This window comes from Hemitrygon akajei, unplaced genomic scaffold, assembly GCF_048418815.1.
Source record: "Hemitrygon akajei unplaced genomic scaffold, sHemAka1.3 Scf000058, whole genome shotgun sequence".
Classification (NCBI taxonomy): domain Eukaryota; kingdom Metazoa; phylum Chordata; class Chondrichthyes; order Myliobatiformes; family Dasyatidae; genus Hemitrygon; species Hemitrygon akajei.
In genome coordinates, this window is record NW_027331944.1 from 1235221 (window position 1) to 1262481 (window position 27261).

The 27261-nt window shown below is 47.6% G+C and overlaps 1 protein-coding gene across 1 annotated transcript; it reads left to right on the forward strand.

Moving 5' to 3' along the window:
* The first annotated feature begins 2883 nt into the window (after positions 1-2883).
* LOC140721612 (NACHT, LRR and PYD domains-containing protein 3-like) lies at positions 2884-25685 on the forward strand. The gene is made up of 5 exons (XM_073036423.1): positions 2884-2959; positions 3069-3134; positions 16618-18355; positions 24106-24192; positions 25655-25685. Exons 1-5 carry the CDS (start codon positions 2884-2886, stop codon positions 25683-25685), a joined length of 1998 nt encoding a protein of 665 aa, XP_072892524.1.
* The last annotated feature ends 1576 nt before the right edge of the window (positions 25686-27261 follow it).

A 27261-nucleotide genomic window follows, 5' to 3' on the forward strand; every position in this document is an offset into this window, starting at 1 on the left:
AGGAAACCCATGCCTGCATTCAGGAAGTCATTACCATTTTACGGTATGAGTGCCAGGCAGTAACCATCTCCATTATAAGATAGCCGCACTGACAATCTTCTTTTGTCTTTATACATCATGAGACCATAAGGCATCAGAACACAATTGGCCATTAGGCCCATCGATTCTGCTCCGCCATTACATCATGGGTGATGTACTATCCCTCTCAATCCCATTCTCCTGCCTTCTCCCAGCGAACTTTGCTGACCAGACTAGTCAAGAAGATACCAACCTCTGTTTTAAATATACTCAATGACCTGGTCTCCGCAGCTGTCAGTGCCAATGGATTCTGCAGTTTCACTACTCCTCGGCTAAATAATCTCCTCATTTCTGTTCCAAATGGACGTCCCTCTAATCTGAGGCTGTTCCGTCTGGTTCTAGACTCCCCCACTTAGAAACATCATCTCCACGTCCTCTCAATGCCTTTCGATATTCCACAGGTTACAATTAGATTCCCCCTCATCCTTCCACACTCCAGCCAGTACAGGTGCATCCAGGATCCATTCCCATCAAAATCTGGTTTAGTATCACAGGTTCTGTTAGTTTATATTCCTCTCTGGATTTTTCACAATGCCATCACATATTTTCTCTGATCAGGGGATCAAAATATGCGAGTGCGGTCTGGCCAGTGCTTGTTCTTATATTCTGATCCTCTCGAAATGAATGCCAGCTTTGTATTTGTCTTTCTGAACACCGACTCAACCTGCACGGAATCCTGCACCAGGTCTCCAGAGACTCTTTACAACTCCGATTTCTGAATTTTCTCCCAGATTCAAAAATAGTCTACGTCTTCATTATTTCTGCTAAAGTATATGGCCACGTACCTCACTATACTACATTCCAATTGCCACTGATGTGTCCATTTTTTCATCGGTCCATGTGGGACACCTGGTCAAAGGTCCTCGGGAAGTCCAAGTAAACAACTTGCACTGACTCTCTGTTGTCGACCCAGCATGCTGTTCTCTCAAAAAATTCCAACAGTTCTGTCAGGCAAGATTCCCTTCCATGGATGTTGGCCTTTTTCTTATCATGTGCGTCCAAATGCCCGGAAACCTTATCCTCAGTTATCGACTGCTGACATCTTCCCAAACGCTGATCAGGCTAACTGGCCTATAGTTTAAAATGATCAGTCCTCCGGAACCATTCCAAAATCTAGTGATTCTTGAGTGATCATTACTAATGTCTCCACAATCTCTTCAGCCTCCTCTTTCAGAAGCAATCGGGTGAGTTGATCTGGACTCATCTATCTTCAGAACTTTCAGCTTCCCAAGCGCCTTCTCCGCAATAATTGCAAATACACTCACTTCTGCCACCGGACATTCTCAAATATCTGGCACGTTCTAGTGTTTTTACAGTGAGGACTGACGCAAAATGCCGACCAATACCTTGCGGCATTTCCTTGTCCTCTGACAGTACCTCTCCACTGTCATTTTCCGGTGGTCCAATATCCACTCTCCTCTCTTTCAATCTTCATATACAGACGTACGTTTTGGTAAGCTATTTTACATCATTCTCCAGCCTGCCTTCCTATTTCATTTTTTCTCTATTTATGGCTTTTTAATTGCCTTCTGTTGATTTGTAAAAACATCCCAGTCCTCCAGCTTTCTACTATATTTTGTAATATTCTGTGCCCTCTCCTTTGCTTTTGTGCTGCTTTGACTACCTCGTCAGCCACGGTTGATCATCCTCTCTTTAGAATAATTCTTCATCATTATGATTGTTTGTCCTCCGAGAAACTTCAGCCATTCCTGCTCTGCCATTGTCCCTGTTAGTGTCATTTTCAAATTTATTATTGCCCAGCTCCTCTCTCATTCCGAGGTAATTCCTTTATTCTACTGTAGCACTGATACCTCTAACTTTACTTTCTCCCTTTCAACCTGCTGGCTGAGTTCTGCTATTTTATGATCACTGCCTCTTAAGGGTTTATTTAGCTGAAGCTCCCTAATCAAATCTGGTTCAATACACAACACAGAATCCAGATCCGTCTTTCCTATAGTGGGCTCAACCATAGGCTTCTCTCAAAAGCCATCTCATTGGCATTCTATAAATTCCCTCACTTGGGATTCAGCACCAACCTGATTTTCCAAAGCTACCTGGATATTGAAACTCCCCGTGACAATTTTAGCAGTGACCTTTTTCCATGTCTCTTCTCTCCTCCGTTGTAATTTGTAGCCCACATCCTGGCTACTGTTAACATGCCTGTATATAATTTCCTTCAGGGTCATTTTACCTACGCAGTTTCTTAACATCCACATCGTCTAATCCGACATCACCTCTTTCTCAGGACTTTTCATTTTTAATGACAGCAGTTTCAACCCAACACTTTCACCTACCTGCGTATCCTTTCGATTCAATATTTGTCGTTGGATTTAAGCACCCAACTATAAACTTTTGTCAGCCACGATTCAGTGATGCCCACCATCCATTTGTTTTTGCTCTCTCTCTCCCCTCTCTTCCGTTCTTGTTGTCACATCTTGTTGATGTAATGCTGCACATTGACAGATCAAGGAAATTAATCACATTGCATCTACTGTAGGGTGTCAGTAAATCCTTATTCTTACACACTATTGATTTAGAATTTCCTTCAGTTACTGTTTCTCTGTTAATGACTGAACCCAGAGAGGATGAGGCAACAGCCCAGTGACTGCATCTGTTCTGAAGCTACCGGGGCCATGAACAGATACTTTCCTGCACATTCTCCATGTCTGTCTGTCTGCTCCACAATAAGTCCATTGTTTCCTTTTGTAGAAAGTCACTGAACTGACAGAGAAGGGAAACCGGACAGAGAGTTCTAGACTCTTCCTCAGTTTGGTGAATGGCAAAGGCTCCCGGGCCCGGAAGGCGATGTGGGAATCCTTTGAGATATGGAGGACTGAGTTACCGAAGTTGGACAGAATACTGAAGGAAATACAGGAACTCGGTATGTTAAAACCACGCACTGAACACAAAGGCACATTGAGATAAACATTTTAGTTGTTTTAATTATTTTAGCTCTGTCTCCATGGATTTTTTTTTAAATATTTAAACAGGTCCTGATCCACAGGAATACATGAACATCGGCCAAGGTTTATCTGAATTACCCACTCAGCTGATAGGTGAGTGATGAAATGCACAGTTCAAACCACATCTCAAGTGTTAGTCTGTGACTTGGCAAAACCTGGGAATCAAAATTCGTCATTAATCATTCGCTGATCTCTGGATTCAAGTAACAATTCAAAGAATCTCTCTTTGCAACCTGAATATTCTACAATATATTTTTCTGTTAATCCAGCTGTTGGTTCTGATGAAGCCTTCACTCCAGGTCCTAACGCTCCGGGAATCCCAACACACCCCAGGCAGGCTCCTGATACACTGTATGACCCAGTCCAGGTGACTTTTCTATCTTCAGACCTTTCATCTTCCAAGCCCCTTTTCCTTTGTAATAGCACTACACGCAATTCTGTTTGCTGATGTTCTTTACCTTTTGCTATTCTGCCAGTGACTTGCACAGAGTTTGTCTGACATTTCCTTTTCACCCGTTACTGCAACTACAACAGCAGTTTCTAGTGGTCCGATATCGACCCTCTCCCTTTTTTTCACTCTTTATATATCTGGGGAAGAAAAAAAAGAACTTTGGTATCCTTTCTTATATTATTGACCATTTCCTTGCATTTCCTGCACATTCATGTATAACTAGGAGCATCTATAACATAGTTGCCTCCGACATGACCCTAGTCACTAGACTCTAGACACTAGAATACTACAGCACAGTACAGGCTCTTCCGCCCTGGATGTTGTGCTAACCCATGTATTCCTTTAAAAAGAGTACCAAACCCACACTACCCTGTGACCCTCTATTTTTCTTTCATCCATGTGTCTGTCCAAGAGGTTCTTAAATACCTTTAATGTTTTAGCCTCCACCACCATCCCTGGCAAGTTGTTCCAGGCACCCACAACCCCTTGTAAAAAACTTACCCCTGATGTCTACCCTAAACTTCCCTCCCTTAACTTTGTACATATGCCCTCTAGTGTTTGCTATTGGTGACCTGAGAAACAGGTACTAGCAATCCACCCTATCTATGCCTCTCATAATTTTTTAGACCTCTATCAAGTGCCCTCTCATCCTTCTACGCTCCAAAGAGAAAAGTCCCAGGTCTGCTAACCTTGCTTCACATGACTTGTTCTCCAAACCAGGCAATATCCTGGTAAATCTCCTCAGCACCCTCTCCATAGCTTCCACATCCTTCCTATAATGAGGTGACCGGAATTGAACACAATACTCTAAGTGCGGTCTCACCAGAGATTTGTAGATTTGCAACTTGGCCTCTCTACTCTTGAAATCAATACCCCTATTAATGAAGCCTAGCATCCCATAGGAGTTCTTAACTATCCTATCAACCCGTGCAGCGACCTTAAGGGATGTATGGATTTGAACCCCAAGATGCCTCTGTTCATTCACACTCTTAAGTAACCAACGATTAAACTTGTACTCAGCAGTCTGGTTTGTCCTTCCAAAATGCATCACCTCACACTTATCCGGATTGAACCCCATCTGCCACTTTTCTGCCCAAAGTTGCACCCTGTCTATATCCTCTTGTAACCTTCGACAACCTACAGCTCCATCCACAACTCCTCCAATCTTCATGTCATCCACAAATTTACTCACCCATTCTTCCACTTCAACATCCAGGTCATTTATAAAAAATCACAAATAGCAGGGGTACCAGGACAGATCACTGCGGCACTCCGCTAGTCACCGACCTCCAGGCAGAATACTTTCCTTCCATTACTACCCTCTGCTTTCTTCCTTTAAGCCAATTATTTATCCAAACAGCCAAGGTTCCACTTATCTCGTGCCTCATGATTTTCTGGATGAGTCTCTCGTGAGGGACCTTGTCAAATGCCTTGCTAAAATCCATGTAGACCACATCTACTACCGTACCTTCATCAATTGCTTTTTGTTACCTCTTCAAAAAACTCAATTAGCCTCATGAGGCACGACCTTCCTTTCACAAAGCCATGTTGACCCAGACAGTAAATTCCAGGCACCCACAACTCTGTTAAAAAACTACCCACAATTGCTGTAAATTTACCCCATCTCACCTTAACCAAATGCCCTCTGGTATCAGACAACAGTCATATGTAAAATAAGTAACAAACAAAATACAGGCTGTCGACCCAGACTCATATCTCTCAAACTTGTACACCTCAGTCAGATCTCTATTCTAACTCCAGAGTAAACAAACCAAGTTTATCAAACCTCTACTTGTAGCACATGTCACCGAACCCAGGCAACATCCTGATGAACCTGTTCTGCACCCTCTCCAATCCTTCCAAGACCTGGACAATCAGAAGTGAACACAATACTCCAGATGCTCCTTAAAACCATAAGACCTAGTAGCAGAATTAAGCCATTCGGCTCAGTGAATTTGCTCTTCAATTCCTCTCTACCCCATTATCCCAGTAAACGTTGACGCTCTTCCTAATCAGGAACATATCGACCTGCAATTTAAATATATCCAATGAAGTGTCTTCCTCAGCCGTCTATGACAATAATTTCACAGATTAACCACCCGCCAGCCAAGACATTTCTCCCAGTTTGTGTCCCCGGCAGCCAGGACAGTTCCCCACAGTTCTCAAGCATGTTAATATTCTGTATGAGCCTCCCATGTGGGACTTTGTCAAACACTCTACCAATATACAAGTAGACAATATCCATGTGTAACTGCATCCATCACCTTTGTCACCTTCTGGAGGAACTCAATCAAGCTGGCAAGATACAAACCCGACACAAAGAATTGCTACTGAACCCCAAACCACCTCATACATCTTCTCCGTCCTACTCCCATGGGGCAGAACATATAAAAGGCAGAAGGTATGTACCACCAGTCTCAACGACAACTTTATTCTGCATTTATAAGACTACTAAATGGTCACCTACTATGTTATTATTGGCTCTTAATAATAATAAGACAATTTTATATCTAAAATTATAGCATCGTACATCTCGTAACTAATAACAACTCAGGTAACAACTTAGATAACCACAATATACTCACAGCAGAGCAGACAGTATACCATTCGGGTTTGAACAACAGATAACAGATTATGTAATTCTATTTCAAACCCTGTGGAAAGCAGAAAACTTTCAGTGTTATATTGTCAATCAAAACAAAAACCACATCTGATTCTGTTCCTCGTGTGTTTAAGAGAAGTTCTAAATATATATAAAATTCATACAATATTTGTGAAATTTCTACAACTGATGAAGAATTCGCGTAAAATAATCATCCTATTAACAACCACAGAGGAACAACGACCACTATCAAAATAAATGGAGGGATTTTCCAAAGCGACTCACTAAGCCCACTATGGTTTTGTCTAGCTTTAAGCCCACTCATAATTTACTGAAACAGACAAAAATCAGGTATCTAATCAGAAAAAAATACGAATTATACCTTGACACAGCTATACATTGATGATTTGAAATTATTTGCTCTTGCATCAGTAAAGCTGAAACAAATAATTCAAATAATGGAACTAATTTCCAAATATATAAGCTTGAACTTTAGACTAAGAAAGTACAGAACATGATTAAACATAAAGAAAGGTGCAATAGAGCCGGTAGAATATCAAACAGAGCATCGGGATGCAATGCAACAGAATATGAAACGGATATTTAGGATATCAATAAGCAAAGAAAATAGATAATAGTGTGATAAAGGAAAACCTTCCAACAAAATTTACTTCAAGGCTGAAGAAAATCTGAATTTACTGCAAGGCTGAACAAACTTTGAATTTACATCAAGGATCAAGAAAATCTGCCAAGCAGAGCTGAACAGTAAAAATATAACGAAGGTAGTAAACACTCACTGTGCCCATATTGATGTATAATTTTGGTAAAATACCCTGGTCTGAAACAGATCTGGAAAATATGCAAAACAATAAGAACAAATAGCAATTTCTGGAAAACCCCATGTGCACTGAAGCGCACTTGGATTGATATCAACGAGGACAGTATGAGGATGATGAATAACAGATCTAAAAAATGAGACAACAGCCAGATAAAAAATTTCAGGATCAGGGTTAAAATCATGGACACATGCCGTGAAAATTGTTTTTCTGCGCCAGCAGCACGATTACAGTAAAGTGTGTGCAGTGAGTCTGTATTTATGTATACAATTGTGGAAATAGAATTGTATCAGCGTGAATTAATCAGTCTGATGGCCTGGTGGAAGAGGCTGTCACGGAGCCTGTTGGTCCTGGCTTTTACGCTGCGGTACCGTTTCCCGGATGGTAGCAGCTGGAACAGTTTGTGCTTGGTGACACTTGGGTCCAGAATGATCCTTCGGGCACTTTTTACCCCCTGTCTCTGAAATGACCTTAGTAGTAGGAAGTTCACATCTACAGATGCACTGGGCTGTCCGCACCACTCTCTGCAGAGTCCTGCGATTGAGAGAAGTACAGTTCCCATACCAGGCAGTGATGCAGCCAGTCAGGATGCACAAAATTGTGCCCCTATAGAAAATTGTCAGCATTTAGGAGCCCATCCCAACCGTTCTCAGCTATCTCAACCATCTGTTTTTCTGTTTTTCTTTTTTTTTTGTTCAGACTAGAGAATATGCCAGGCAGGATGTTGGAATGCTCCTCTTGCAGGATGTGGGAAGACAGGGAGACTTCTGGTGTCCCTGACAACGATACCTGCAAGAAGTGCATCCAGCTGCAGCTCCTAACAGACCGTGTCAGGGAACTGGAGCAGGAGCTGGATGACCTCCGTATCATTCGAAAGACTGAGCAGATTATAGATAGTAGCTTCCGGGAGGTAGTTACACCTAAGGAACAGGGCACAGGTAATTGGGTTACCATCAGGCGAGCGAAGGGGAAAGGGAAGTTAATGCAGGGTTCTTCTGTGATAGAGACAGAGGGATGAAGGGTGGGTGGTGGCTTTGCTAGTCAGGGAAAATATTACAGCAGTGTTTCGGCAGGACAGATTAGATGGCTTGTCTACTGAGGCCATATGGGTGGAGCTGAGAAACAGGAAGGTATGACCACATTAATAGGGTTGTATTATGGACTACCCAATAGTCAGCGAGAATTGGAGGAGCAAATCTGCAAAGAGATAACAGACAACTGCAGGAGACAGAAATCTGTGATTGTAGAGGATTTTAATTTTCCACACATTGATTGGGACTCCCATACTTTTAAACGTCTAGATGGGTTAGAGTTTGTAAAATGTGTTCAGGAAAGTTTTCTAAATCAATATATAGATGTACCAACTAGGGAGGTTGCAATATTAGATCTCCTATTAGGAAATGAGTTAGGGCAGGTGACGGAAGTGTGTAGGGGATCACTTTGGTTCCAGTGATCATAACATCATTAGTTTCAACTTGATCTTGGATAAAGATAGATCTGGTCCTCGGGTTGACGTTCTAAACCTGAAAAGGGCCAAATTTGAAGAAATGAGAAGGGATCTAAAAATCGTAGATTGGGACAGGTTGTTCTCTGGCAAGGATGTGATTGGTAAGTGGGAGACCTTCAAAGGAGAAATTTTGAGAGTGCAGATTTTGTATGTTCCTGTCAGAGTTAAAGGCAAAATGAATAAGAATAAGGAGCCTTGGCTATCGAGGGATATTGAAACTCTGATGAAGAAGAAGAGAGAGATGTATAACATGTATAGCAACAGGGAGGAAATAAGATGCTTGAGGAGTATAAAAAGAGTAAGAAAATACTTAAGAAAGAAATCAGGAGGGCTAAAAGAAGACATGAGGTTGCTTTGGCAGTCAGGGTGAACGATAATTTTAAGAGCTTCTAAAGGTATGTTAAGAGCAAAATGATAATAAGGGATAAAATTGGTCCTCTTGAAGATCAGAGTGGTCGGTTAGGTATGGAACCAAAAGAAATGGGGGAGATCTTAAATGGGTTTTTTGCATCTGTACTTACTGGAGAAACTGGAAACAAGGCAAAAAAGTAGGGAGGTCATGGAACTTATACTGATTAAAGAGGAGGAGGTGCTTGCTGTCTTGAGACAAATCAGAGTAGATAAATCCCCGGGACCTGACAGGGTACTCCCTCGGACCTTGAAGGAAACTAATGTTGAAATTGCAGTGGCCCTGGCATAAATATTATGTCGATATCCACGGATCGGGTGCCAGAGGATTGGAGAATAGCTCATGTAGTTCCGTTGTTTAAAAAAGGCTCAAAAAGTAAGTCGTGAAATTATAGGCCGGTATGTTTGACATCGGTAGTAGGTAAATTATTGGAAGGAATACTAAGAGATAGGATCTCCAGGTATTTGGATAGACAGGAACTTATTAGAAAAAGTCAATATGGCTTTGTGCGTGGTAGGTCATGTTTAACCAATCTATTAGAGTTTATCGAGGAAATTACCAGGAAAGTGGATGAAGGGAAGGCAGTGGATGTTGTATACATGGACTTCAGTAAGGCCTTTGACAAGGTCTCACATGGGAGGTTAGTTAGGAAGATTCAGTCGCTAGGTATACATGGAGAGGTAGTAAATTGGATTTGACATTGGCTCAATGGAAGAAGCCAGAGAGTGGTAGTGGAGGATTGCTACTCTGAGTGGAGGCCTGTGACTAGTGATGTGCCACAGGGATCAGTGCTGGGTCCATTGTTATTTGTCATCTATGACAAATGATCTGGATGATCATCTATGACAAATGATATGACAATGATCTGGATGAGAATGTGGCAAATTGGATCAGCAAATTTGCTGATGATACAAAGATTGGAGGTGTAGTGGACAGTGAGGAAGGTTTTCAAAGCTTGCAGAGGGATTTGGACCAGTTGGAGGAATGGGCTGAAAAATGGCAGATAGAGTTTAATGCGGACACGTGTGAGGTATTGCACTTCGGAAGGTCAAACCAAGTTAGAACATACAAGGTAAATGGTAGGATGAGGAGGGCAGTAGAACGGAGGGATCGGGGAGTATAGATACATAATACCCTAACAGTGGCGTCACAAGTAGATAGGGTCGTAAAGAGAGCTTTTGGTAAATTGGCCTTTATAAATCAAAGTACTGAGTATAAGAGTTGGAATGTAATGGTGAGGTTGTATAAGACATTGGTGAGACCGAATTTGGAGTATTGTATGCAGTTTTGGTCACCTAATTACAGGAAGGATATTAATAAGGTTGAAATAAGGTGCAGAGAAGGTTTACAAAGATGTTGCCGGGACTTGAGAAACTGAGTTACAGGGAAAGTTTGAATAGGTTAGGACTTTATTCCCTGGCATGTAGGAGAATGGGAGGTGATTTGATAGAGGTGGATAAAATTATGATGGGTATAGATAGAGGGAATACGAGCAGGCTTTTTCCGCTGAGGCAAGGGGAAATAAAAAACAGGTAATGGGTAAAGGGTGAAGGGGGAAACGTTTAAAGGGAACATTGGGGAAGGTGCTTCTTCACGCAGAGAGTGGTGGGAGTGTGGAATGAGCTGCCAGATGAAGTGGTGAATGCGGTCTCACTTTTGACATTTAAGAAAAACTTGGACAGGTACATGGATGAGAGGGGTTTGGAGGGATATGGGCCAGGTGCATGTCAGTGGGACTAAGCAGAAAAATGGTTCGGCACAGCCAAGAAGGGCCAAAAGGCCTGTTTCTGTGCTGGAATGTTCTATGGTACTGTCTGAGGTGAAAGAGGTGCTGTTGTGCCTTTTTTCACCACACAATTGATGTGTACAGACCACGTGAGATCCTCAGTGATGTGAATGCCGAGGAACTTAAAGCTGTTCACTCTCTCAACCCCAGATCCAATGATGTCAATAGGGGTTAGCCCGTCTCCATTCCTCTTGTCTTTGCAACATTGCATCCAGCTCCTTTGTTTTTGCGACATTGAGGGAGAAGTTGTTTTCTTGTCACCACTGTGTCTGTGTGGTGACTTCTTCTGTGTAGGCTGCCTCGTTATTATTTGAGATTTGGCCAATAAATATAGTATCCTCAGCAAATTTAATCAGCAGATTGGAGCTGTGGGTAGCGAAACAGTCATGCACATACAGAGAGTAAAGGAGGGAGCTTAGGACACAGCCCTGAGGGGCTCCTGTGTTGAGGGTCAGAGGGGTAGAGGTGAGGGAGCCCACTCTTACCACTTGCTGGTGATCTGACAGGAAATCCGGGACCCAGCTGCACAAGGCAGGGTGAAGGCCGAGGTCTCTGAGCTTCTTGTCAAGCCTGGAGGGAATGATGGTATTGAATGCTGAACTGTAGTCTAATAACATCATTCTCACATAAGCATCCCTCTTCTCCAGATGTTTAAGGAGGTGTGCAGAGCAGTGGCTATTGTGTCATCTGTTGATCGGTTGTGTCGGTAGGTGAATTGTAGGGGGTCCAGTGTGGGTGGTAACAAGCTGCAGATGCAGTCCTTCACCAGTCTCTCAAAACATTTGCTTATTATTGAGGTGAGTGCGACAGGACGCCAGACGTTCAGGCATGTTGCCTTAGTCGTTTTAGGTACAGGAACAATGGTGGATGATTTGAAGCAGGAGGGAACTCTACATTGGGAGAGGGTGAGATTAAAAATATCCGTAAATACACCTGCCAGTTGTGCCTCGCGCATCCTGAGTACCCGCCCTGGGACGCCGTCCGGTCCCGCAGGCTTGCGACTGTCCACTCGTTGGAAACACCTGCGAACTTCAGCCTCAGAGATGACCAATGTGCAGGTCGCTTTGTCGGCTCTCCTCGGGGTCTCAGTGTTGGCGATATCGAACCGAGCGTAAAGAGACTTCGATCCTCTGGGAGACAGGCAGCGATGTTGGCAGCACCACTGCACTTAGCTCTGAAGTCTGCATTGGGGTGCAGAGCTTGCCATAAGCTGTGTGTGTTGTTGGTGGAGAGCTGTGCCTGAATACGATCTCGGTATTGTCGTTTCGCTGCCTGGATGACTTTGCACAGATCGGAGCTGAATTTCTTGAGCTCCTGCTGATCACCGGCAATGTAAGCAGTCGGTCACATGGCAAGTGCTGTTCACACGGAACTGTTGATACAAATTGTGTGGTTTGGGAAGTCCTGATCGATTTCTGAAGGAAATCATCTCCCCTCTGTGACAATAACACACAACTGGGGGATGTTGTTATTACACAGCTGTGATAATAACAGCCGGGAACTCCCTTGGCAGCCGGAAAGGTTTACACAGCAGCACCAGGTACTCCAGATCTGGGGAGCAAAAGGGTTTGAGGGCATGGACATTCCGGGGTTCCACCAAGCATTAATGATCATGAAACATACCCTAAATCCTGTTCTCTTCCCAAATAGGGGTGTGTGTGTGTGTGTGTGTGTGTGTGTGTGTGTGTGTGTGTGTGTGTGTGTGTGTGTGTGTGTGTGTGTGTGTGTGTGTGTGTGTGTGTGGGGGGGGGGGGGTGGGGGGGGGTACTGGATGACGACACGATTGTTGGTGACGGTAGGGGCCAATTCTGGATCTGCAGACCCGGGAGCAGTTGGGACAGAGGGACAGCTGGGATGTAGGCGCTTGGGTAGTTGGATCCTTCTTGCATCCCCTCTTCTTTTCAGCAGTCGCTCTTCTGGGTTCCTCAAAATTCCTGGCTTTTCCGTGGATCAGCGGCTGCCATTCGTTGACCTCCATATTTACCTGAGAGAGCCTCTGCTTAATTTGGTCCTTGTACCTCCTGCGCGGGGCACCACGATCTCTCTTGCCCTGAGAGAGTTCTCCGTAGAGTACCGCTTTCGGTAACCTGGAGTTATCCTTGCGAGACATGTGTCCTGTCAGACGGTGGATCTGGCTGAGCAGCGAAGTGGCTTCAGGGCCTGGAAGTTGAACATATATAGCTGTGCGTGTCTGTGTGATTATATGAAATATTAAAATAAATTATTGTAGAAATAGAAATTTAAAAAGAGATTAGTGAGTCACTATCGATGGGTTCAATGTCCATTCAGAAACTGGATGGCAGAGATGAAGTTGATCTGAATCGTTGAGTGTGCGCCTTAATCCGATCCTGTACAGTAGTCCCCATGAAGCAGACGGTGATGCAGCCAGTTACAATGCTCTGCAAGTCACACCTGTAGAAATATTCGAGTGATGTTGGAAACTCCTGATGAACTATAGCCACTGTTGTGCCTTCTTTGTAGCTGCATCGATATATTGGGTCCAGGTTAGATACTCGGAGACATTGACAGCCAGGAATTTGGAATTGCTCACTCTTTCCACATCCGATCCCTCTGTGAGGACTGGTGTGTCGTGTTCCCTCAGCTTGCCTTTGCTGAAATCCACAATTAGCTCTTTTGACATACTTTCATAACGCAAGCAGGATTCAGCACTCCATACACGCATATGCAAATCTAATAAGGGGTACACATCACTGAACGTAAATGAAAACATAACCCATAAAAGAGAAGAAACTATCATAATAGTAGAAAACGTTAACCAATGGAAGAGTCTGACTCCCCACGGAGGACATCCACACGATCTGAGCCGATCAGATGTCGACAAGGAAGCGTCGAGCTCCTGGCTCAGAGTTGGAGACCTCTTCCCAGAAACAGAAGGGATCATTGTAGCAATACAGGACAAGGTTGTTGACACATGTAGTTATCAATAATACAGAATAAACGACCAATAGATTCAGGACGATAAATGCTGAAAATTACAAGAAAACTAGAAACAATCCAACACTTTACAACATCCTGCAGTAATTTAACTGAATCTCATGACTTGCACAAGCACAATCAAGTGGTGGACAACATTCCCAAAAAGCTTGCTTGAACTACAACTGATGAAAAACACGATAACTTACAATAAGTACAAGCCTGCTCCACTTTTAGGTTAGAGTCCTTCATATCATACTGCGTCTGATCATTATTTCAGATAGGATAATACATGATATGCGTTCCGATGTAATTTTACAGGATAAACAAGCAAAAGCAACTTTTGAAATATATATAGCCATTCCAAATACACATAACTTACAGAAATGAATTAGTAAAAAAAATACCAGAAATATGTTGAATTGAAAGGGCAAAATGAAAGACTATGGAACACGAACAGGGTATTATTTATCCCAATCGTAATATCAATAACTGGTATCATCCTAAAGGCTTTACAGAATAGTATTAATAAATTAGGCCCACACGGTGATACTTACGTAAATCTTCGAAAACCCGTAACACTATACACCACGAGAATAGTCTGAAATCTCCTATCAATTGAGACATGAGTATGCTTGGCTATGCCTGTACCTCAAGTTTTACCAGTTTAGGCTAAGATGATGATAATAATAATAATAATAATAATAATAATAATAATCATAATCATCATCATCATCATCATAATAATAATGACTTATTTATAAAGCACCTTTCATCCAGACGATGCCGTTCAAACCGCATCACAACGGGATAAAGTGCAAACTAGAAAATAAAAGACAAAATGTGTCAGTCCTAATATACACTTCAGACTTCTGCACAGTACTGTAGTTTGAGGTGTTGAATTCTACAGTTTAGGAACATAGTCCCAAAAAAACTCAAAGCTGACCTCCCAATGATCCTTTGGCCTTCTACCTTATCGTCTGCCTGCACTGCATTTTCTCGGCAACTGAAACACTGTTTCCCTGAACTATTCTGTTCCATTTTTCCTTGTACAACCTCATTGCACCGATGTGACGTAATGATCTATTTGGATCGCATGCAGAAAAGTTTTCCATTTTACAGTGGTGCATGTCACAATAATAAACCAATTTACCGATTCATTGTCAATAATACAGCGCCCCTTGGTTGCTTAAGATTGTTATAACCGGGGGGAGGGGGGGGGGTGACAGTGCGAATGAGCTGCCGCGACCTATTAAATGCTCCCAGTGGCGAGTAGCCTCTGTCCAGCTCTTGGCCTTCACGTGCGGTTTAGCCACTAATCCCGGTGGAAGCGTTTCTTCCCACAGGAGAAGGGGCAGAGGTGGGTTACTGGTGCCTTACAACCAGTCGCTTTGGGCAGATGGGGCTTGTCGGCCGTGATTGGCAGCTCACCCAGGAACAAGAAAACTCTGATCTCAAAACTCCACTGCCTTGTAACTGTAACCCCTCATGGGGAAGAGTTTGGGAGTAAACCCAATGGGAAAAGCCTGGAGCTGGAGTCCCTGAGTCAGTGTTAAATGGTGTTCAACGCAGACTGGCATCTCCTGCGACACCTCTGGTGCCAAGCTGTGTCAGTCTCTGCCGTTCCTTTGTGTACATCAGATGCATGGAGAGAGGAGCTTGCTACATCGGCAGAAGCTTCCTCTCCATATCGGAGTGTCCCGGCTTGCAGGGGCAGGACATCCATGGTCGACTCTGACAGACGGAGGCCTCATTAGACAGAGCCCCACACCCCCACAGCAAGACTGATGAGTAGCAGTTGCCAAGACCTCACCACCCTCTCCCACAGACACGATGTACATCACTGAGACAGACGCTTGTGGCTTCTTCCATTAACACAGATTCCATCTTTCCACCAATCCTCCATCACTGCGATTGAAAACTACCCATTTTCATTCTGTCATTCCGATGGGTTATCGATCCGCAACTTCACTGTGATTCTCCCCCAGACGCTGCCCGACTTGAGTATTTCCCGCGTATTCTGCTCCTGTTTTGATGCAAGAGCAGTGCACACCTGTGACTCCCCAGTGGCCAAAATGCACAGTGTCCTGCTCTCCATAGTTCCACACCAGATCAACATTAACATCGTCTGTTAATGAGGCAAACAATGCTTTAAGTATAGTGAAATGTTGTTGTAACGGGAGTGCAGTCAGGACTGCAATAGGATATTCAAGAATCAAAAACTTTATTGTCATTCCAACCGTACATCAGCTCTGCAGGGTAGAATGAGACAGCGTTTCCCAGGAGCAGAGCAACCATAACATTACAAACGCAACACTAAATAATAAACACAACAATAAATAATAAAACACAACAGCCACATGTCGCTTTAAATCAAGTTGTAAGTGTCCGGTGCAAGTTAAAAGTGTCCAAAGCAGAGTCAGGTAGAGCAACTATTTAGCAGTCTGACTGCCTGTGGGAGGAAGCTGTTTAGTAGCCTTGTGGTTTTAGTTTTGATGCTCCTGTAACGTTTACCTGATGGCAGAAGAACAAACAGTTCATGGAGAGGGTGTGAGGGTTTGTTAATGATGTACAGTGTCTTCTGGAGGCATCGACTCTGAAAGAGGTCTTGGACAGAAGGTAGGGAGACCCCAATAACCTTCTCTGCTCCCCTAACCACCCCCTGCAAGGCTTTTTTGTCAGCAGCACTGCAGCTGGAGTACCAGGTTGTGATGCAAAAGGTCAGCACACTCTCAACCATGCCTCTGTAGAATGTAGTTAAGATGTTAGTGGGGAGTGATGCTTGTTTAAGCTTCCTCACAAAGTGCAATCAGGGGAATGTTCACCTTCACAAATAACTAGAACCAGAACATGAGGATTGGACATTTTCAGGGACATCCATTGCTGTCAATTCTGTGTCTGTGAACAGAATTTTACTTTCTGTGCTAATATCCATGGAAGCATTGAATTTATCCATGTAATCTCAAACACTGAATGCTGAAATACCGTTATAAAGTTCTTTGTCAGATGAGCCATTTAACGTTTTGAATATGTTCTCTGTTCCCATGGAAGATGTTCAACAGAAACACAAGGAGACTCTGCGGGCACAAACTGAAACCCTGAGAGTGAACACGATCCTGATGACGGAGAAGGTGAAGGTTTTCCAGCTGGCTGATCGATACGCTGAGCTCACGGTCATTTCTACTGTTCGAGATCGGACACTGGTGGAACATGAGCTGCTGGCAAGAGGCAGAGACCATGAGGATTATAGAGAGAAACAACTCCGCAGACAGCTGGAAAAAATCCGTACTGATCAGTTATTCCAGAGCAGCTTTTCCCGGAGTAAATCCAAATCTAGGAATTCAGCAGCAGTGGCCGGAGTCCCGGGGATCGGGAAAACAACGATGGTACAAAAGATTGTTTATGACTGGGCCATGGGGAAAATATACCAACAGTTCCAGTTTGTCTTCAGTTTCAAATTCCGAGATTTAAACACCATTACTTGTAGAATAAACCTGAGGGAACTGATTCTGGATCAGTATCCTTACTTTGGGAATATCCTGAGAGAAGTCTGGAAGAACCCAGAGGGATTACTGTTTATATTCGATGGTTTAGATGAATTCAAACACAAAATCGATTTTGCGGACAGTCGGAGAGATACAGAACCCAAGCACCAGTGTCCAGATCCCGAGTGGAAGTGTGAAGTGTCTGACATTGTGTACAGTTTAATCCAGGGCAAGCTGCTCCCAGGGTGTTCAGTGCTGGTGACCACCCGTCCCACTGCGTTACATTTATTGGAAAAGGCGGATATCAGTGTCTGGGCTGAAATCCTGGGATTTGTTGATGAGGAACGGAAGGAATATTTCATCAGACATTTTGAAGATCAGACGGTGGCGGAAGCTGTTTTCAATTATGTGAAGGAGAACGAGATCCTGTACACCATGAGCTACAACCCCTCCTACTGCTGGATCCTCGCTCTGGCACTGGGCCCCTTCTTCACACAAAGAGTCAGGGACCCACAGCGAGTTCCCAAGACCATCACCCAACTGTACTCCTACTATATTTACAACATCCTGAAAAACCACGGCCGAGAGATTGAGAACCCCCGTGATGTGTTACTCAGGGTTGGTCAGATGGCCTTCAAAGGAGTGTCCGAGAAGAAGATTGTGTTTACAGATGGAGATTTGATCAACTACAATCTGCAGCCTTCCCAGTTCCTGTCCGGGTTCCTGATGGAGCTTTTGGAGAGAGAGGATTCTGCCCAGAGCGTGGTGTACACATTCCCACACCTCACCATCCAAGAGTTTGTAGCTGCAGTCGCACAATTCCTGACTATACATCCCGGGGAAATTCTGAAATTCCTCACTGATGCCCACAACACGACAGATGGAAAATTTGAGGTATTTCTCCGTTTTGTTGCTGGTCTCTCCAACCCAATGACAGCTCGGGGCCTGGTGGAGTTTCTGGGTCCATTTCATCATGAAACAACCTGCCGGGTGATTGACTGGGTGAAGGAGGAGTTTAAACAACAGAGTGGAAACACAGGGAGTGAAGCTGGTAAAAGGAGCCTCCTGAACACATTGCACTACCTGTTTGAGTCTCAGAATCGTGGACTGGCTCAGGCCGCACTGGGATCTGTGAAAACACTTTCATTCAGTGGAATGACACTGACCCCGATTGACTGCGCGGTCCTGTCTCATGTCATCGGACTCTGTGATACAATAAAACACCTCGACCTGGGGAACTGCCACATTCAGTGTGAAGGAATCAAGCGGCTGGGACCCAGGCTGCACAAGTGCCAGGAGTTGAGGTAACATGATTCATCTCTCACTCGGAACTGTGAAACTGTTTTATTATGTCATTTCAATGTAAAGGGATTTGGGTTAAACTGTGATAAATCAGATTGTGAAGAATTGTGACAAATGCCCAGGGGATCGGTCAGTAATTCCCCAAGGACGGGAGGGTTCTGTGGTTGCTTGTGAAGGGATGTTGGAGACTTCATCAGATCAGTGAACAACGACCATTGGTTTAATGGTAGTAAATCACAGGAATGGTCGTGTTTCCTGCTGCCTGTGACACGTCCATTGACAATGTTCCTTCTCACTGTTACTGACACCCAGACCGACTCTGACTGCAGCAGGTGGGTCAGAGATTCACACCCCCTTCCCGGTGAGGGATGAGAGACCGTCAGCAGACTGTCCCAGTGAGAAGGAAAGAAATACCATTGTGTGATTGTCCTCCCCTGCCCTTGATAGTGTGTGACTTTGCTCACTACCAGATACACAGAGAGCGAGGCCGCATCTCCTCTGGGTCTCTGTTCAGACCCAACACACACGTACAAAAATTTTCTGCATCCTCTCGTCTTGTAGGATTATCGTTTCCCCTTGGAATCCTCCTGTGGGAACTCTTATCCCAATCCCCCTTCGATTCTTAGGGATCTCGTCCCATCCCCATTCCTCCTGTCGGCTCTCTATTACACTTTCCTCATCCTCCAGTGGAATGTCTTTTCCCCACCCCCCTTCCTGCGGGATCTTTCTTCCCCATGCCCTTTCTTCCCGTGGGATCTCTCTTCCCCATTTCCCCCTCCTGTGGGATCTCTCTTCCCCATTCCCCTTCCTCCTGTGGGATCTCCCTCCCCCATCCCCGTTCCTCCTGTGGGTTCTCTCTCCCTCATCCCGCTTCCTCTTGTGAGATCCCTCTCCCCCATCCCCCTTCCTCCTGCGGGATCTTGCTCTCCCATCCCCCTTCCTCCTGCGCGATCTCTCTACCCCATTCCAATTCCTTCTGCGGGATCTCTCTAACCCATCCCCCTTCCACTTATGGGATCTCTCTCCCCCATCCCCCTTCCTCCTGTGGGATCTATCTACCCCATCCCCCTTCCTCCTGTGGGATCTCTCATCCCCCCTCCCCCTTCCTCCTGTGGGATCTCTCTCCCCTTGTGGGATCACTCTCCCCCATCCCCCTTCCTCCTGTAGGATCTGCCCCCCATCCCCCTTCCTCCTGTGGGATCTCTCTCCCCCTGTGTGATCACTCTCCCCCATCCCCCTTCCTCCTGTGGGATCTCTGTCCCCCATCCCCCTTCCACCTGTGGGATCTCTCACCCCCATCCCCCTTCCTCATGTGGGTTCTCTCTCCCCCATCCCCCTACCTCCTGTGGGATCTCTCTACCCCATCCACCTGCCCCCTGTGGGATCACTCTCCCCCATCCCCCTTCCTACTGTGGGATCTCTGTCCCCCATCCCCCTTCCACCTGTGGGATCTCTCACCCCCATCCCCCTTCCTCCTGTGGGATCTCTCTCCCCCTGTGGGATCACTGGATCACTCTCCCCCATCCCCCTTCCTCCTGTGGGATCTCTCACCACCATCCCCCTTCCTCCTGTGGGTTCTCTCTCCCCCATCCCCCTTCCTCATGTGGGTTATCTCTCCCCCATCCCCCTTCCTCCTGTGGGATATCTCTCCCCCATCCCCCTTCTTCCCGTGGGATCTCTCTTCCCCATCCCCCTTCCTCCTGTGGGATATCTCTCCCACATCCCCCTTCCTCCGGTGGGATCTCTCTTCCACATCTCCCTTCCCCTTGTGGGATCTCTCTTCTCCATCCACCTTCCTCCTGTGGGATCTCTCTCCACCATCCCCCTTGCTCCCGTGGGATCTCTCTCCCCTATCCCCCTTCCTCCTGTGTGATCATACTCCCCCATCCCACTTCCTCCTGTGGGATCTCTCTCCCCCATCCCCCTTCCTCCTGTGGGATCTCTCTCAACCTGTGTGATAACTCTCCCCCATCCCCCTTCCTCCTGTGGGATCTCTGTCCCCCATCCCCCTTCCACCTGTGGGATCTCTCACCCCCATCCCCCTTCCTCCTGTGGGATCTCTCTCCCCCTGTGTGATCACTCTCCCCCATCCCCCTTCCTCCTGTGGGATCTCTGTCCCCCATCCCCCTTCCACCTGTGGGATCTCTCACCCCCATCCCCCTTCCTCATGTGGGTTCTCTCTCCCCCATCCCCCTACCTCCTGTGGGATCTCTCTACCCCATCCACCTGCCCCCTGTGGGATCACTCTCCCCCATCCCCCTTCCTACTGTGGGATCTCTGTCCCCCATCCCCCTTCCACCTGTGGGATCTCTCACCCCCATCCCCCTTCCTCCTGTGGGATCTCTCTCCCCCTGTGGGATCACTGGATCACTCTCCCCCATCCCCCTTCCTCCTGTGGGATCTCTCACCCCCATCCCCCTTCCTCCTGTGGGTTCTCTCTCCCCCATCCCCCTTCCTCATGTGGGTTATCTCTCCCCCATCCCCCTTCCTCCTGTGGGATATCTCTCCCCCATCCCCCTTCTTCCCGTGGGATCTCTCTTCCCCATCCCCCTTCCTCCTGTGGGATATCTCTCCCACATCCCCCTTCCTCCGGTGGGATCTCTCTTCCACATCTCCCTTCCCCTTGTGGGATCTCTCTTCTCCATCCACCTTCCTCCTGTGGGATCTCTCTCCACCATCCCCCTTGCTCCCGTGGGATCTCTCTCCCCTATCCCCCTTCCTCCTGTGTGATCATACTCCCCCATCCCACTTCCTCCTGTGGGATCTCTCTCCCCCATCCCCCTTCCTCCTGTGGGATCTCTCTCAACCTGTGTGATAACTCTCCCCCATCCCCCTTCCTCCTGTGGGATCTCTGTCCCCCATCCCCCTTCCACCTGTGGGATCTCTCACCCCATCCCCCTTCCTCCTGTGGGTTCTCTCTCCCCCATCCCCCTTCCTCATGTGGGTTCTTCCTCCCCCATCCCCCTTCCTCCTGTGGGATCTCTCTCCCCCATCCCCCTTCCTCCCGTGGGATCTCTCTCCCCCAACCCCTTCCTCCTGTGTGATCACAATCCCCCATCCTCCTGTGGGATCTCTCTCCCCCATCCCCCTTCCTCCTGTGGGATCTCTCTCCCCAATCCCCCTTCCTCCTGTGGGTTCTCTCTCCCTCATCCCGCTTCCTCTTGTGGGATCCCTCTACCCCATCCCCCTTCCTCCTGCGGGATTTCGCTCCCCCATCCCCCTTCCTCCTGTGGGATCTCTGTCCCCCATCCCCCTTCCACCTGTGGGATCTCTCACCCCCATCCCCCTTCCTCCTGTGGGTTCTCTCTCCCCCATCCCCCTTCCTGATGTGGGATGTCGCTGACCCATCCCCCTTCCTCTTGTGGGATCTCGCTCCCCCATCCCCCTTCCTCTTGCGGGATCTCTCATCCCCATCCACCTTCCTCCTGTGGGATCTCTCTTCCCCATCCACCTTGCTCCTGTGAGATCTGTCCCCCATCCCCCTTCCTCCTGTGTGATCTCTCTCCCCCATCCCCGTTCCTCCTGTGGGTTCTCTCTCCCTCATCAAGCTTCCTCTTGTGAGATCCCTCTCCCCCATCCCCCTTCCTCCTGCGGGATCTTGCTCTCCCATCCCCCTTCCTCCTGCGCGACCTCTCTCCCCCATCCCCCTTCCACTTATGGGATCTCTCTCCCCCATCCCCCTTCCTCCTGTGGGATCTATCTACCCCATCCCGCTTCCTCCTGTGGGATCTCTCTTCCCCCCTCCCTCTTCCTCCTGTGGGATCTCTCTCCCCTTGTGGGATCACTCTCCCCCATCCCCCTTCCTCCTGTGGGATCTCTGTCCCCCATACCCCTTCCACCTGTGGGATCTCTCACCCCCATCCCCCTTCCTCCTGTGGGATCTCTCTCCCCCATCCCCCTTCCACCTGTGGGATCTCTCACCCCCATCCCCCTTCCTCCTGTGGGATCTCTCTCCCCCTGTGTGATCACTCTCCCCCATCCCCCTTCCTCCTGTGGGATCTCTGTCCCCCATCCCCCTTCCACCTGTGGGATCTCTCACCCCCATCCCCCTTCCTCATGTGGGTTCTCTCTCCCCCATCCCCCTTCCTCCTGTGGGATCTCTCTCCCCCATCCACCTGCCCCCTGTGGGATCACTCTCCCCCATCCCCCTTCCTCCTGTGGGATCTCTGTCCCCCATCCCCCTTCCACCTGTGGGATCTCTCTCCCCTTGTGGGATCACTCTCCCCCATCCCCCTTCCTCCTGTGGGATCTCTGTCCCCCATACCCCTTCCACCTGTGGGATCTCTCACCCCCATCCCCCTTCCTCCTGTGGGATCTCTCTCCCCCATTCCCCTTCCACCTGTGGGATCTCTCACCCCCATCCCCCTTCCTCCTGTGGGATCTCTCTCCCCCTGTGTGATCACTCTCCCCCATCCCCCTTCCTCCTGTGGGATCTCTGTCCCCCATCCCCCTTCCACCTGTGGGATCTCTCACCCCCATCCCCCTTCCTCATGTGGGTTCTCTCTCCCCCATCCCCCTTCCTCCTGTGGGATCTTTCTCCCCCATCCACCTGCCCCCTGTGGGATCACTCTCCCCCATCCCCCTTCCTCCTGTGGGATCTCTGTCCCCCATCCCCCTTCCACCTGTGGGATCTCACCCCCATCCCCCTTCCTCCTGTGGGATCTCTCTCCCCCTGTGGGATCACTGGATCACTCTCCCCCATCCCCCTTCCTCCTGTGGGATCTCTCACCCCCATCCCCCTTCCTCCTGTGGGTTCTCTCTCCCCCATCCCCCTTCCTCATGTGGGTTATCTCTCCCCCATCCCCCTTCCTCCTGTGGGATCTCTCTCCCCCATCCCCCTTCTTCCCGTGGGATCTCTCTCCCCCATCCCCCTTCCTCCTGTGAGATCTCTCTCCCCCATCCCCCTTCCTCCTGTAGGATCTCTCTCCCCCATCCCCCTTCCTCCTGTGGGATCACTCTCCCCAATCTCCCTTCCTCCTGTGGAATCTCTCTGCCCCATTCCACTTCCTCCTGTGTGATATCGCTCCCCCATCCCCCTTCCTCCTGTGGGATCTCTCTCCCCCATCCCCCTTCCTCCTGTGGGATCACTCTTCCCAATCTCCCTTCCTCCTGTGGGATCTCTCTCCCCCATTCCACTTCCTCCTGTGTGATATCGCTCCCCCATCCCCCTTCCTCCTTTGGGATCACTCACCTCCATCCCCATTCCTCTTGTGGGATCTCGCTCCCCCATCCCCCTTCCTCCTGTGGGATCTCTCTCCCCCATCCTCCTTTCTCCTGTGGGATCTCTCTCCCCCATCCCCCTTCTTGTGGGATCTCTCTCCCCCATCCCCCTTCCTCCTGTGGGATCTCTCTTAAATATCCGCTTCCTTCTTTGTCTTTCCATCCTTTACCTGAGGTGTCGTCTCTTCCTCCATCTCCCATCGACATTCCCCGATTCTCAAATCTTCCTCACTGTTTGACTTTCTCCCCTTCACCCCTGCCCTTTCCAACAGTTTCACGTCAGGAACACTTTTCTAACCATCAGGGAATGAGAGAGAATATGTGGAGTTTACAGGGTCACACCGACAGACGAAATTACTGACATTCGGTGAATTCATTGGAGCTGGGCAGTGAGGGACATTGACAGTGATGGGAATTATGATCAGTGAATTAATAAAGGGTTTAATGTTTCCTGAAATATCCGAGTGAGAGAAATTGCCTCAGACCCACGGTTTTAATCATTATGTTCATCAATCTGTCTATTTGTGTTTAGTCTCGGGGGGAATGACCTGGGAGATTCAGGAGTGAAACTGGTGTCTGCGGCTCTGAAGAACCCGGAGTGTAAAATACAGAAACTGTGGTAAGTACCAGTCTGTGGGAGATTGCGATTACAGTCACTGGGTGTCTGACACTGAACATTAATGTGATCAGTAATTGTGTTGCTGATAAACACTGGGGATTTGTACCGTCTCCTGTCTCTCTGTGTCCTTCACCCTCACTCTCTCTCATCTCCAGGCTGTGGGATGTCGGTCTCACAGATTCTGATGCCGAGGATCTCGTCTCCGTTCTCAGTACAAACCCATCACTGACGGGGCTGGACCTGATATCAAACTTGCTGACAGACTAGCCTTATAATCTTCCAGATTCATATCATTACCTAATTTTTGAACCTTTTGGAAGCTCTTCTTTTCTTCTTCACTAGATTCACAACGGCCTTTGGGCACCACGGATCTTGTACCCTACCATCCTTTCCATGTCTCATTGGAACGTATCTACTCAGAACCCCACGCAAATATCCCTTGAACATTTTCTACATTTCTTTGGTCCGTTTCCCTGAGGACATCAATTTCCAATTTATGCTTACAAGTTCCAGCCTGATAGGCTCATAGTTCTCCTTACTCCAGTTAGAGGTTTCCCTAACTTGCCTGTTCCTATCCCTCTCTAATGCTATGGTAAAAGAGATAGAATTGTGATCACTATCTCCAAAATGCTCTCCCACTGAGAGACCTGACACCTGGCCAGGTTCATTTCCCAATACCGGATCAAGTACAGCCTCTCCTCTTGTAGGCTTATATACATATTGTGTCAGGAAACCTTCCTGAACACACCTAACAAACTCCACCCCGTCAAAACCCCTCACTCTAGGGAGATGCCAATCAATATTTGGGAAATTAAAATCTCCCACCTCAACAACCCTGTTATTGTTACTCCTTTCCAGTATCTCTCCCTATCTGCTCCTCGATGTCCCTGTTCCTGTTGGATGGTCTATACAAAACACCCAGTAGAGTTATTGACCCCTTCCTGTTCCTAACCTCCACCCACAGAGACTGTAGACAACCCCTCCATGACGTCCTCCTTTTCTGCAGCCGTGACACTATCTCTGATCAACAATGCCATGCCCCCACCTCTGTGGCCTCCCTCCCTGTCCTTTCTGAAACATCTAAAGCCGGGCACTCGAAATAAACATTCCTGTCCCTGCACCATTCAAGTCTCTCTAATGGCCACCACATCATATCTCCAAGTACTGATCCACGCTCTAAGCTCATCTGCTTTGTTCACAACACTCCTTGTATTAAAATAGACACACCTCAAACCATCGGTCTGTGAGCGTCCCTTCTCTATCACCTGCCTATCCTCCCTCTCGCACTGTCTCCAAATTTTCTCTATTTGTGAGCCAACCTCCCTTTCCGCCATCAATTCATTTCAGTTCTCACCCCCTCCCAGCAATTCGAGTTTAAATTCTCCCCAATAGCCTTAGCAAACCTTTCCACCAGGATATCGGTTTCCCTGGCGTTCAAGTGCAACCCGTCCTTTTTGTGCAGGTCACAGCTGCTCCAAAGGAGGTCCCAGTGATCCAGAAATCTGAATCCCTGCCTCCTGCTCCAATCCCTCAGCCACGCATTCATCCTCCACCTCATTCTATTCCTGTACTCACTGTCGCGTGGCACAGGCAGTAATCCCGAGATTACTGCCTTTGCCGGCCCTGCTTCTCAACTTCCTTCCTAAATCCCTGTAGTCTGTTTTCAGGACCTCTTCCCTTTTCCTACCTATGTCACTGGTACCAATATGTACCAGGACCTCTGGCTGTTCTCCCTCCCACCGCAGGATATCTTGGACGTGTTCTGAAACATCCCGGACCCTGGCACCTGGGAGGCAAACGACCATCCGCGTTTCTTTCCTGCGTCCACAGAATCGTCTCTCTGGCCCTCAAATGACAGAGTCACCTATCACTACTGCCTTCCTCTTCCTTTCCCTGCCTTTCGGAGCCATAGGGCCACTGTTGCCTCCACCAGGTAGGCTGTGCCCACCCCTCTCCAGCAGTGCTTGAACAGGGGTACTTATCGTCAAGGGGAATAGCCACAGGGGTACTCTCTAGTACCTGCTTCTTGCCCTTCCCTCTCCTGACTGTGACCCACTTCTTCAGTCTCCCGTGGCCCCGGTGTGACCACCTGCCTGTAACTCCACTCTATCACCTCCTCGCTCTCCCTGACCAGACGAAGGTCATCGAGCTGCATCTCCAGTTCCCTAACTCGGTCCCTAAGGAGCTGCAACTCGACACACCGGGTGCAGATGTTGCCGTCCAGGAGGCTGGGAGTCTCCAGGATCTCCCACATCTGACACCGAGCACAGAAAACCAGCCTCACACACATACTCTCTGTCTGTATTGTAAACAGATAACCTACCTCTCCTCGACCCTTTATCGCCGAAGCCCCGTCGAGCCAAAGCCTTCCCACTCTGTCTCCCGCTCCTCTGACACTCGCTCCGTAAATCTGTCTTCCTTTTAAACTCTTCTCGCTCTTCTCACTGGCCGACCTGCACAGTCGTGCTGAAGGAAAAAATCAGTAATTGTGTTACTGATAAACACTGGGGATTTGTACCGTCTCCTGTCTCTCTGTGTCCTTCACCCTCACTCTCTCTCATCTCCAGGCTGTTCAATGTCGGTGTCACAGATTCTGGTGCCGAGGATCTCGTCTCCGCTCTCAGTAAAAACCCAGCACTGACGGAGCTGGACCTGAGTGTTAATAAACTGGGGGATTCAGGAGTGAAACTGGTGTCTGCGGCTCTGAGGAACCCGGAGTGTAAAATACAGAGACTGTGGTAAGTACCAGACTGTGGGAGATTGTGTTTACAGTCACTGGGTGTCTGACACTGAACATTAATGTGATCAGTAATTGTGTTACTGATAAACACTGGGGATTTGTACCGTCTCCTGTCTCTCTGTGTCCTTCACCCTCACTCTCTCTCATCTCCAGGCTGAGGGATGTCGGTCTCACAGATTCTGGTGCCGAGGATCTCGTCTCCGCTCTCAGTACAAACCCATCACTGACGGAGCTGGACCTGAGATCAAACTCCCTGACAGACCGATCTGTCCCCGCTCTCCGCCGCCTCATACGGACCCTCCCGAGTCTGAAGCGGATCCGGTGAGTGT

Coding starts and splice junctions, on each gene's coding strand:
- LOC140721612 (XM_073036423.1), top strand. CDS start 2,884: ATGTGGGAATCCTTTGAGATATGGAGGACTGAGTTACCGAAGTTGGAC. Junction 2,960..3,068: donor GAAGGAAATACAGGAACTCG/GTATGTTAAAAC, acceptor ATATTTAAACAG/GTCCTGATCCACAGGAATAC. Junction 18,356..24,105: donor CACAAGTGCCAGGAGTTGAG/GTAACATGATTC, acceptor ATTTGTGTTTAG/TCTCGGGGGGAATGACCTGG.